The sequence below is a fragment of the Gadus morhua genome, chromosome 9 (assembly GCF_902167405.1).
Source record: "Gadus morhua chromosome 9, gadMor3.0, whole genome shotgun sequence".
Taxonomy (NCBI): Eukaryota; Metazoa; Chordata; class Actinopteri; order Gadiformes; family Gadidae; genus Gadus; species Gadus morhua.
This window is the reverse complement of record NC_044056.1, coordinates 25690828-25704318: the sequence shown is the minus strand read 5'-3', so window position 1 is coordinate 25704318 and position 13491 is coordinate 25690828. Positions and strand designations below refer to the sequence as shown.

The following is a 13491-nucleotide window of genomic DNA, read 5'->3' as shown; positions in this document are numbered from 1 at the left end:
CGTATATCTGAGAGCCAACCCAGTCGCCAAAAGCATACGTTGACAGTGTACATTTCGTGAACACTGGATTACGTCGCATTTCAACATAAAATAGCGTGTTATACACACACGCACGCACACACACACAAGCACACACAAGCACACGCACGCACAGACACACACAGACACAGACACACACACGCACACGGTGCATTTCGCTGCTAAAACAACAACAAAATTCCCTCAAATATTATCACTAAAGAACCGTTTTCCAAAGAACGAAATGTAAACCCATGCAAATAAAGACTTCATGGTCATAATAATTTAACTATCATTAATCTCCTGAGTGTGTTGGGTGGTATTCTATTTTTTTCAACGGGGCTGCATCCAGTCACTTGACCGTCATGGTTGCTATGGTGGTTGCTATCGACCGCCCCCTCTAATCCTTACATGGCTCTAAAAACCACGCGGCAAAGGAGCTGCCGTAAATTGTGTTGTTTTTGTCGTAAACTGGGGTCCGACGGTTAAAAAATAGACAGATATTCCGAGGTATCCTTAAAAGGCAGCTTGGATGTTTTTATTTTCTGCAGTTTAGACTTCTTCTATAACCTATTTTTGAAAGCAAAACACCAAGTTCATTGATTTAACGAGGCAGGGTTATTTGAAACAATTTATTCAATAAATATTTGTGAGAGGTCATTCCTTCTCCTGAGTTTGCTTCCTATTTATGTCTAGTGTACACCCCTACTGTCCAAAAGCATCCCCCCCCCCCCCCCCCATATGGATTTGGAGAGTTGTTGCCACGTCCCAGTGGTGGAAGTATCATATAATATGAAAGAGGGCATTCAATTATACTACAATGATCAATTAGGAGGCCGAAGCCCTAAAGGAAGTGATGCAATAGGTGACTGAGGCGAGAACATTTAAGTAAACTGTACCTTAGGGTCTCTTATATATCAAAGGGGGTTTCAAAGGACGCATATACGCTTCAACCTGTGGCTCCAGCCCTACAGGAAATGACTCAGCAAGTGCTCCATCTCGTTGCACCTGCACCCAGCGGCTCGCTTGCAAGATTTTGGCCTGAGTTCTTCCCAGACCTATACCCTAACAGTCCAACATGCATATCTGAGAATCAGGCCTCTCTTCAATAATGACAAAATGCAGAGAAATACAGATTCACTTTTTGTTATCTCATAAGCGGCGTGGGGCCGGCTCCTTTTGACCTTTTGACCCCAGACTTCAAAGACGTGGCCACAGGCCAGCTGTGTCTACACACATTAAGCCACAAATGTACACCTCCATCCCGCAAAAAATGGGGCCTAGAAACTAACCTCTGTCTTATGTACAGTGACTGTACTGTTGGAGGTCACGCCCCTTTTCCGGCCTTTTCGAGATAGCTAGGGATGCTAAAATGTTTACACACATTTCCCGGGGCCCCGAGAACAACATATCCAAGATTTGTAGTTCTAGCCCATAGAGAAAAAAAGTTTTCCCAAATGGACTGTCATTTGGACAAAGCCCCTTCAGAAGTGTTGCCTGCGAGACCTAATGATTCAGAATGTGGTGGAAAAACAGTTTTTGAGATAGGAAGGTCCTACCGCCCTGAATTTGAATACCATATTCTAGGGCCTAACTGGGACCCCCGCACCGAAACTTGGCCCGGTCGGACCCCGAGTGCAGGAAGGGGGGGCCTGGACTTTCATAATCTTCGCTCTGTGAATGTGAAGGATGTTTGGTCGGATGTTATGACGAAGAATCATAATGTGAATGGGAATATTCTATTAATGTCTTGATATCATCTTTGGTCTCAACACTTCTGCTGCAGCCGCTTAAAGTCTCACTCCGAGAACCTTAAAATATGAATCAATCCATTAGAAGTATGAAAATATCTTCCCGGTGGTGCAACAGAGCAAACAAGGTGTCCTTTGACATCTACGTTTCGAGACGATTGCAACAGTGCCACACATGATCATATTTGAATATGTTTCGGGGTAGTAATTAGCTGTCGATTTTGGAGGCCTTTATCAATAATGACCAGCTATAGATTTGCTTCCCGATGGAGATTTTTGACAAATTACATGTTAATTAGCATCTACACGTTAAGCTGAGTCCAATGAGATCAAGCTCGCCCTCTTGCTACACCGAGATCATGTCCTAGACCTAGGTGTACCATGTAAAATACATGTTACCATTAGCTAGAGTGTCATGCTTGGTGTCATTGGACTCAGCTCAACGTGTAGATGCTAAATAACATGTCATTTGTCACAAATTTTTATCAGGAAGCAAATCAATAGCTGCTCATTATTGATTAAGGCCTCCAATTTCGACAGCTAATTACTACCATTAAATATGTTCGAAATGCTCATGTGTGGCACCGTTGCAATCGCCTGGAAGCGTAGATGTTGAAGGACACCTTGTTCGTCGGTGGGAAGATATTCACATGCTTCTGATTAACTAATGAATTGATTCAGCTATTCCCCCAGAAGTCTGGGGTCAAAAGGTCAAAAGGAGACGGCACCAGCCCCGTTGAAAAAAATAGAATACCACCCAACACACTCAGGAGATTAATGATATTTAAATGATTATGACCATGAAGTCTTTATTTGCATGGGTTTACATTTCGTTCTGTGTAGCATGGAAAAATCGGAGAAACACTCCCATTCAGAATGCATTGGTTTACATTTCGTTCTTTGGAAAACGGTTCTTTAGTAATAATATTTGAGGGAATATTTTTTTGTTGTTGTTTTAGCAGCGAAATGCACCGTGTGTGTGTGTGTGTGTGTGTGTGTGTGTGTGTGTGTGTGTGTGTGTGTGTGTGTGTCTGTGTCTGTGTGTGTCTGTGCGTGCGTGTGCGTGTGTGTGCTTGTGTGTGTGTGTGTGTGCGTGCGTGTGTGTGTATAACACGCTATTTTATGTTGAAATGCGACGTAATCCAGTGTTCACGAAACGTACACTGTCAACGTATGCTTTTGGCTACTGGGTTGGCTCTCAGATATACGTGTTTCTAACAAGATGATATCATTAAAAGTTACATAAAGTAACAGTTTAATAACACAAACGCAGGAAGCACGTGAGCTGCTAGTTTAGCGAAAGCAGCGTCCCTATTCCTAACAACCTGACGTTGTTCAAACATGCGAGCGAGCCGATCAAATCCTAATAACTATAAAACTAAAGATCAGACACAATCACTGACTGAAGATTATGCAAGTAAAAAGTATATTTCTCGCTAGAAATGTTATTAGAAACACGTTTAACGGTGAATCGGTCCTAAAATATTGCATTTCCCATTCAGATAATAAAGATTAATAAAGATCATACACATTCACTGACTGAAGATTATGTAAGGAAAATGTACATTTCTCGCCAGAAATGTCATTAGAAACGCGTTTAATGTTGTATCTGTCCTAAAATATTGCATTTCCCATTCAGATATTAAAGATTAATATAGGCTACGCCGTTTTCCGGAGCCGCGGGGGATTCTGGGAATTGGGGTTGTCAGTTGACAAAAGGGGCTTTTGTTAACTTGTTTTGTTGTTAGGATTAAGTGGGGTTAATGGGTTCGAGATGTTATGTGGTTGTGTGTTGTTCTATTAACATTGTTCGTGTGTTCATTGTTGTCGACACCGTCACCGAGAGTGACGTGACCATCGTTTCGTGCAGCTGTTCCGTGTTGAAGTCTCGTTCAATAAAAACCAACTCTCGTTGTCGAGCGTTCAATAAAAACCAACTCTCGTTGTCGAGCGTGCCCCCCCCCCCTACAGACGTGTCCCCCCCCCCCACAATCGTGTCGTCGTCGTCCCCCTCAACAAACGTGTCTCCCCCCCGGTCAACAACAGTCTACCTCCCCCCCCCCCCCCCCCCCCCCCTAAACAATCGTGTCCACAATTTGCCGCGAAAGCCGTGAAACCCAAACCCCGAAACCCGCCTCCACAGCGGCACGCGTGGATACTGTAGGTATAACACGCTATTTTTTACGTTGAAATGCTACGTATCCAGTGTTCATGGAAACGTACACCGTCAACGTTTTTTCTTGGCGACTGGGTTGCCTCAGGAGTGCTTCTAACTCTTCTTCTTTCCTTTCCTGGTGATGGTTCCTCCAGGATGGTGTGTTTTCTGTCTGTATGCTCTTGTGCAGCGTTAGTACTAGTCTTTCACAACGCAGACGTTTTTATTGAAACTTTGCACAACAGACAAACCCCCTTTTTAGTTTCATGATAAGTGGGAGTGGGCTACCCCGTTCAAAGCTGTGTGTCTTAAGTTGAACTTAAGTGGATCGTGTTTCCAATGAGAGTGATCATACAGCTGCGCTATAACTTCCAGCACTGCTTCACAGCTTTAGCAATCAAAGCCCTTGTGTTAAACACAGAACGGGAACTGACTGGAACCCTCTGACGTGTTGTCTTTCTACAGCTGCTGTGCGATACACCCTGCTTTATGTTTGAAGCTCTGGAGCACCCGAGTCACCCTCTGAATTCATCCATACCGCACTGGAGCTTGTTCAAGCATTATCAAATTAAACCATTGATCAGAAATGAAATGTGAAGAATTACAACGTCAACTAAATTATAGCAGCAACTCAGAGCTTATCGATGCTGTGGCCTTTAATACTTTTAATAATCCCTATAAACTAACATTACATAGCACCAAGATACCTGTACCTGATGCATCATGGGAAAAAAGTACAAGAAATGTCCAACTAGTCACAAATCAAGCGTCCTGCTTACCTCCCTCCTCTGTCCCCGGCCCCTGCCCTCTCCCCCTGGGTGTGGGGGTGTCTCGGGGTCCACAGAGAGGCCGCTGTTCACCAGGGACCCAACCCAGCTGAAGGGCAGCTTCCTGTCCACTGCGCTCCACAAGAGCAGCATGGGCTTCGGGTTCACCATCATCGGGGGCGACGAGCCGGACGAGTTCCTGCAGGTGAAGAGCGTCATCCCAGAAGGCCCGGCTGCGCAGGACGCCAAGATGGACACCGGTAACCCAGGCAACCATATGGCAACGTTCCTCAGAGCTATCCCACATCATAAACATGCATGGTCCCACACAACCGCATGGGAGCCTGCTTCAGCTTTTACAACTACATTCAATGTGTGTAAAATGCTACAACATGCTGCAACATGCTACAACATGCTACATCATGCTACAGTGTGCTGTTCGCGCTACAACATGCTACAACATGCTACACATGCTACAGTGTGCTGTTCGCGCTACAACATGCTACAACATGCTACATCATGACACAGCTTGCTACAACGTGCTATAGCATGCTCCAACATGCCACAGCATCCTACAATATGCTACAGCATGCTACAACATGCTAAAGCAAGCTAGAACATGCTACCACATGCCACGACATGCTACCCCATGTAATGACATGCTACCACAAGCAACATACATATCATGCACATTATCTGGTGTAAAACTAGATAAAGAAACAGTCAAATACCAGTAGGGCGCACACTGAATCCAGCTGTGTAAATGAAAGCAAAGAGCAAAGAGGGACGAATAATGAGATCTATCGGTTCAGGGCGACACCAAGATGAATGCCGTGTGTTGAATACATTTGTAGGCTATACTGAAAAAGTATATCAAAGCCGTGGGCGAGCTTGCACACACTCTGTTCCTCCTTGATCCACACAGCTACAAGCGTTGGTCATGGTCATTGTCTGGTCTTCATTTACTCGTAGACCCCTCGCAATGGTCGGTTTCCTCTTCCCATCATGCATTGCTCCCCCAGATCATTACCTTGATCAAATTAAAACATATACAACTTACCCTTCAACCTAAACACAATATAAGACTTACCAAGTGTATGTACAGCTTCACTCTGAAATAAGTCCCTTGATCAAGTCCCCCTTGATCAAGCAGCGCGGTAACGTCCCTACAAGCTACATTTCCTGAGCATTTCTGAGGCTTAAGCGCATCTTTCTGCTTTAGTCTGAAATCCATCTAAGAAGCAAAACCCCCAAACACAGACGGTAAACTGTTGGGGTTCTGTGTGGATCTTACGAACGAAGCACTACAGTATGGTGGTGACGTAGCAAGGTCACATAGCAATCATTGAGCTGATGCTACGAACACACACACACACAGACCACACACACACAGACAACACACACACAGACCGGACGCACACCCATGTACTCACAGACCACACACACACACACAGACGAGACACACACAGACCACACACACACACTGACCACACACACACACAGACCAGACACACACCGACCACACACACACAGACCACACACACACAGACCACACACACTGACCACACACACACACTGACCACACACACACACAGACCACACACACACAGACCAGACACACACACAGACCACACACTCACACAGACCGGACGCACAGAGAGAAGAGTCACCAGCTGCCTCCTCTTCTCTCCCCAGGCGACGTGATCGTCTACATCAACGACGTGTGCGTTTTGGGCACCACGCACGCCGACGTGGTCAAGCTGTTCCAGTCGGTGCCCATCGGCCACAGCGTGACTCTGGTGCTGTGCCGGGGCTACCCGCTGCCCTTTGACCCCGAGGCCGGGGCCGCCGCCCTCACCCCCATGGGGATGGAGCAGCGCCCTCTGGTGGTGAACGGGCGGGGCGGCTACGACCCCTACCTGGAGTACCTGTCTCTGAGCTCCCAGCTGCCCCCTGTGGGGGGGTCTCACCCCGGGGACACCCACCTGGACGGCTCCTCGCTGCCCCCCGCCGCCCCCGGCCCGGCCCCGTCCCTCCCCCCTCACGACGACGACGTGTCCATGACGTCGTCGGGGCCGGTGGGGGCGGGGCCAGCGGCGGGGCCGGGGGCGGGGGCGGGGCTCCTGACTGTCACCATGGTGAAGGGGCCGGAGGGGTTTGGGTTCACCATCGCTGACAGCCCCACAGGGCAGCGCGTCAAGCAGGTAGACCCCCACCACGCCTCTTATTAGTGCACTCATTTAGAATGCCTGCCCTTGTGTTTGTTGGTTTGGTTTGTTTTTGTTAGTGTAGTCCTTATTCATGGTCATCTTTGAATTCTAATTTCATATAATGGTTATTGTTTCATTGTTGATGTTAGGGTCAATGAAAGCATCACAGCTCCTTCAATGTACCTTTGAAATCTGCTCAATGAAGCCTTTGATTCTAACAGGTGGTTGCATTGTCTTGATCCAACTACTACTACTACTAACCCCTGAAGGCGGCCAGACACATTGACTTTACATTAGGGGTACATCAACTGTTAGTGAACATGAGCAGCACTAACTGTTATTAAGGGTAGGGTTAGGGGAGGGGGATTAGAGTTAGGGGAGGGTTAGGGTTGAGCTCCTGAATGACTTTCTTATAGTCCTGGAATCTTGCCAGAAAACCTGCTAAACTGGAAGTCATTTATAAGTGAGGTAATCCCTGATTAAAGATCCTGATTGATGATCAATAATCCCTTGTATAGTTCCGTATTGCTGGATCTATACTAGGGAGCTGTGTGTGCTTCACAGTGTGATGTAGAATAACCGGTCACTCACACTCAAACAGAAGGGTGAAATAGTAATCATTTATTTATTAAATGTAAAAGTGCTTCCTATTAAAACAAGGAAACAAGGAGATAATAAAAGCCTGAATAGAATACAAACAAACTGAATTACAGCTTGAATTAAGTATAAAACATTGGTCATTCGTGTGGATAAATATATTCCAATGTTGTTCTCATTCAACAAAGTAAGAGGAGATATATTTAACTACTTCTCCTATAATATACTATATACTAATATACTATCTATAACTAATCTGTACATACTTCATCATCTAGTCATCTAGAAAATAATGGACTCCTTTACAGCACATTGTATTATTTTAAGATATAATTGAGGATATAAGGAGCAAGTCAGGGTTATGCTGGTTCCCTGTTGGTATAGGTGTATAGGTAGTCTCTGGTTCTCTATGATATAGGTGTATAGGTAGTCTCTGGCTCTCTATGATATAATAATAATAATAATAGATTCAATTTATATAGCGCTTTTCACGTACTCAAAGCGCTTTACATAGGGGAAGTTTGATGGGCTAGAGATAGTGAGTGATCTAGGGGTAGGCAGAGGAGAAGAGATGAGTCTTGAGGCGGGACTGGAAGATGGTGAGGGACTCAGAGTCACGAATATGTTGGGGGAGGGAGTTCCAGAGCCTGGGAGATGTCCTGGAGAAGGCTCTGTCACCTAGGCTGTGGAGTTTTGATGTGTGGGTGGAGAGGAGACCAGCTGAGGAGGATCTGAGGGCCCGGGGGGGTGGGTAGAGGGAGAGAAGATCAGAGAGATATGGGGGGGCCATATGGTGGAGAGCTTTGTAGGTGAGGACCAGGAGTTTGTAGTGGATCCGATGTGAGATGGGGAGCCAGTGGAGATTCTTGAGGACTGGGGTGATGTTGTGCCACGCTTTAGTATGAGTGAGGAGACGGGCTGCTGCATTCTGGACCAGTTGGAGTCTGTTGATGGAGGTGGTGGAGATGCCGGCGAGGAGTGAATTGCAATAATCAAGGCGGGAGGAGATGAAGGCATGGATGAGTCTTTCTGCAGCGTGAGGTGTGAGGGAGGATCTGATCTTTGCAATATTACGGAGGTGATAGAAGGAAGTTTTGACAGTGTGGCGGATGTGGGGTTCAAGGGAGAGGGTGGAATCAAAGATTACGCCAAGGTTGCGGGCCTGGGGGGAGGGGGAGACCGTGGTGCCGTCGATAGTGAGTGTGGGGGGGGTTGGCGAGTTTACTGAGGGTGGATTTGGAGCCAATGAGGAGGAGTTCAGTTTTGTTGCTGTTAAGTTTCAGGAAGTTATTTTGCATCCAGAGAGTGAGTGAAGACAGGCAGGATTCAATGTGGGAGAGGGGGGGTGTGTGGGGGGATTTGGTGCTGAGGTAAATCTGGGTGTCGTCGGCGTAGCAGTGGAAGTCCATGGAGAAATGGCGGAGTAACTGACCAAGGGGGAGGAGGTAGATGATGAAGAGGAGGGGGCCAAGTACAGAACCTTGGGGAACACCTTGTATGACAGTGGCTGTGGCAGATGTGTGGTTGTGGAGGGAGATGAAGTGAGATCTGTCGGAGAGGTAGGAGTGAAGCCAGCTAAGTGCAGTTCCTTCAATTCCGAGGTTGCTGAGTCTGGTGAGCAGGATGGTGTGGTTTACAGTATCGAAGGCTGCACTCAGGTCAAAGAGGATGAGGAAGTTGAGGGAACCAGAGTCGGCAGAGATGAGGAGGTCATTGAGGACTTTGAGGAGAGCGGTTTCTGTGCTGTGGAGGGGGCGGAAGCCAGATTGGAGGAATTCAAAAAGGTTATTGGCGTGGAGATGGGATTGGAGTTGTGTGGTGACGATGCGTTCAAGGGTTTTGGAGAGGAAGGAGAGGTTGGAGATTGGGCGGTAGTTACTGAGGGAGGAGGGGTCGAGACCAGGTTTCTTGAGGGTGGGGGTGACAGCAGCAGATTTGAAGGCAGAGGGGACCGTTCCATGGGACAGTGAGGAGTTGAAGAGCTTAGTGAGGTAAGGGCAGAGAACGGGGAGGCAGGACTTGAGCAGGGGAGTGGGGAGGGGATCGAGGGAGCAGGTAGTAGGTTTGGAGGAGCCTATAAGTTTGGAGAGTGCAGGAGGGGTAATCAGGTCAAAGTGGGTGAGACGGCAATGGGGAGGAGGTGTTGGGAGGTCCAGAGAGATGGGTAGGGGAGAGGCCATTGAGTGTGCAGGGGGGTTATGTACAGGGAATAGTGAATGGTTGATTTCAGTGATTTTGTCGGCGAAGAACTGGAGGAATGAGTTGCAGAGATCTGGGGTGGAGGTGGAGAGGGTGCTGGTCCGCGGTTTGAGGAGGTTGCTCACTGTGGAGAAGAGGGTTCTGGGGTTTGACAGGGGTCAGAAAAGATGGCAGAGAGGTATGCAGACTTGGCGGCGATGAGGGCGTCTTTGTAGGCAGTGAGGTGGAGTTTGTAGGCTTGATGGTGGACTGTGAGTGAGGTTTTTTTGGAGAGTCGTTCGAGTTGGCGGCCGGTTTGTTTCAATTTGCGGAGTGCAGGTGTGAACCAGGGTGAGGATGTATTAAAGGAGACAGTTTTGGTTTTGAGGGGGGCCAGGGTGTTGAGGGAGGAAGACAGGGTAGCATTAAGGTGGTTTGTGAGCTCATCAGGTGAGATGAGGGTTGAGTCCAGGGGGAGGGTGGAGGAGAGCAGGTCAGAGAGATGGTGGGGGTCAATGGATTTTAGGTTACGGAAGGTGATTTCTTTAAGGGGGCGGGGGCGGGAGATGGGGGAGAGGATGGAGAACCGTAAAAGGTTGTGATCAGAGTGGGGAAAGGGGCATGGCCGGAGGTCGAGTACAGGGAGATTAATGGAGCAGACAAGGTCAAGGATGTGTCCTTTGTCATGGGTGGGGAAGGTGACATGTTGGGCGAGAGAGAAATTTTCCAATAAAGTGGTGAATTCAAATGAGAGCTTGCAAGTGGGGGAGTCCATGTGGATATTAAAATCACCAAGTAACAGCAGACGTGGAGAGAGGGTTGATGCTAGTGTGAGGAGTTCAGTGAGGTCAGAGAGGAATGAGGGATTAGGTTTGGGTGGCCGGTAGATGAGGATAACTGTGGGGGAGGGGGCTTTAAAAGCAATGAATTCAAAGGATGATATTACTAAAGGGAGGGTGAGTTCTTTAATCAAATAGGTCTCTTTCTGTATGACGGCGAGACCACCTCCACGGCGAGAGGGGCGGGGTTTGGCGATGTAGCTGAAACCAGGGGGAGATGCTTGGTTGAGGGAGAAAAATTCATTGGGTTGTTGCCAGGTTTCAGTAAGTGGAAGGAGGTCGAGGTTATTATCAAGGATGAGTTCATGTATGATGGGGGCTTTATTGGTGAGTGAACGAGTGTTGAGGAGGGCAAAGTTGACACAGCCAGAGGGGGGTGGGATCGGGGCAGGTTGGAGAGGTCTGAGGTTAGTCAGGATAGCTGTGCGGGAGGACAGAGGGGAGCTCACCTGCCTGGTGAGCTGCTGCCTAACGGCAGCGTTGAAAGGTCCGGAAGCAGCTGAGTCCTGATGACGTGGGAGGGGCGTGACGGAGCGTGCAGTTGACCGGGTGAATGGGACGCAGAGACCGTGCTGGGACAAAACAAATCTACGGCGGAAGCTCCTGTGGATGTAACGGCGACGACGTAGGAGTCCAAGTTGTTTGATGACTGAGATGGATGATGGGAGGGAGTAGTTGAACATACCAAACAGCTGTGCAGGCGAATAGGTGAGCATGATGCTGCCGGGCGAAGGGAGCAACAGCTCAGCGATAGCGGCTGAGAGAGGGGGGACCCACTAGCAGGGATCGGGAGGCGAGTGGCTGAAAGTTGTCCGGCAAGGCGATATAAGTTGTTGTTGGAACCAGATGGCTCTTTTCCCGGTGAGGCAATATTGACAGTTGGAAGACGTCAGAAAAAGCTAGATGCCTAACTACCCAGCTAACAACGTCGGTGAGGCTAAAAATCAATGTCCCGAAAAACTGGAAGGGCTCGTGACAATAGCTTGTTAAAAGTGAAAAAATAAAAGTGAAAAAAAGCACAGGAAAACTATTTTATCAGTCACAAAAATCGAAAAAAGTCGTGATCAGAGAAGCGGCGAACAAACAACGCCAGCGTCCTCTCTGGTAGCCATGGCAATATAGGTGTATAGGTAGTCTCTGGCTCTCCATGATATAGGTGTATAGGTCGTCTCTTGTTCTCTATGATATAGGTGTATAGGTAGTCTCTGGTTCTCTCTGATATAGGTGTGTAGGTAGTCTCTGGCTCTCTTTGATATAGGTGTATAGGTAGTCTCTGGTTCTCTATGATATAGGTGTAAAGGTGGTCTCTGGTTCTCTATGATATAGGTGTATAGTTGGTCTCTGGTTCTCTATGATATAGGTGTATAGGTAGTCTCTGGTTCTCTATGATATAGGTGTATAGGTAGTCTCTGGTTCTCTATGACATAGTTGTATAGTAAGCCTCTGGTTCTCTATGATATAGGGGTACAGTAAGTCCTGGTTCTCTATGATACAGGGGTACAGTAAGTCCTGGTTCTCTATGATACAGGGGTACAGTAAGTCCTGATTCTCTATGATACAGGGGTACAGTAAGTCCTGGTTCTCTATGATACAGGGGTACAGTAAGTCCTGGTTCTCTATGATACAGGGGTACAGCAAGTTCTGGTTCTCTATGATACAGGGGTACAGTAAGTCCTGGTTCTCCTCTTGCCTCTGGCGCAGGTCCTGGACCCGGGCTCCCAGGGGGCAGGCGGTCTGCTGGAGGGGGACCTGATCCTGGAGGTGAACCAGCAGGCGGTGGCGGGGGCGGGACATGGCCGTGTGGTGGAGCTGCTGAAGGAGTGTCCCGTAGGCGGAGAGGCTCAACTGCTCATCCAGAGACCCGCCTCAGGTGAGATGGCTGCTTTGTTTACTGTCTGTATGTTTGAGGTCTAGTGCTGTTGTCTCTATTCTGCCTGTCTGACTTGCCGGTTGGTTGGTGCTCAGGATTGTAAGAAAGGGAAATTCCTGCCATTTGCACAATCTGAACATCAGAAAACATTCATGAAGTCTTGGTCAGCTGGAACTTAAACAATCTTACCAACCTCCTGTTCCTGTGCACTCAAAAAGGATTGGTCTGGCAAATCGTCCTCCGGTTGGTGTTGAGAGTTGGACCAAGATTTGTTGGTGTTTGTTTGTAACCCGTCTGTCTCGGAGGCCTCAAGGTCAAGGACACTTTTCGTTAAGTGTGTTTTTACCTAACCCTTTTGTACTCACACAACCCCAGAACATCACATCACACCTAAGACAAGTTCTGTAATACTGCATGGGAACTGACCCCAGAACAGACCCAGTAGAGAGGCACTACTGCGTGGGTACTGACCCCAGAACAGACCCAGTAGAGAGGCAAGGGAACCGACCCCAGAACAGACCCAGTAGAGAGGCACTACTGTGTGGGAACTGACCCCAGAACAGACCCAGTAGAGAGGCAAGGGAACCGACCCCAGAACAGACCCAGTAGAGAGGCACTACTGCATGGGAACCGACCCCAGAACAGACCCAGTAGAGTGCTCTATCGTCCCACAGGGTTTAGATCTTCAGCTGACAGATGGGATTAATTCATGACCCATAGCGACCTGTGTGTGTCACTGCCATGCGTGGCTCAGCGAGAGGGAACCTCCAGGAGACCTAAATGACCACTGAGGAGCCTCCAGGAGACCTTAATGACCACTGAGGAGCCTCCAGGAGACCTTAATGACCACTGAGGAGTCTCCAGGAGACCTTAATGACCACTGAGGAGCCTCCAGGAGACCTAAATGACCACTGAGGAGCCTCCAGGAGACCTTAATGACCACTGAGGAGTCTCCAGGAGATGTTAATGACCACTGAGGAACCGGGAGCGACCTTTCTCCAAATTTTTTCTTCTGCATTTGTTCCAGAAATGTGCAGCACGTGTGTTTGTGTCGTAGTAAACGCACAAAGTAACAGCACTGTTGGGTACATTGGGTTCAAACAGTG

The 13491-nt window shown here is 48.1% G+C and overlaps 1 protein-coding gene across 1 annotated transcript in view; it reads left to right on the top strand.

The window, feature by feature from the left end:
• The window catches only part of magi2b (membrane associated guanylate kinase, WW and PDZ domain containing 2b), a 127256-nt gene that overhangs the window by 75250 nt on the left and 38515 nt on the right, over positions 1-13491 (top strand). Inside the window, 3 exon segments of the mRNA XM_030365817.1 lie at positions 4769-4951; positions 6387-6895; positions 12217-12385. Of these exon segments, the coding sequence (XP_030221677.1) occupies positions 4769-4951; positions 6387-6895; positions 12217-12385 (861 nt within the window).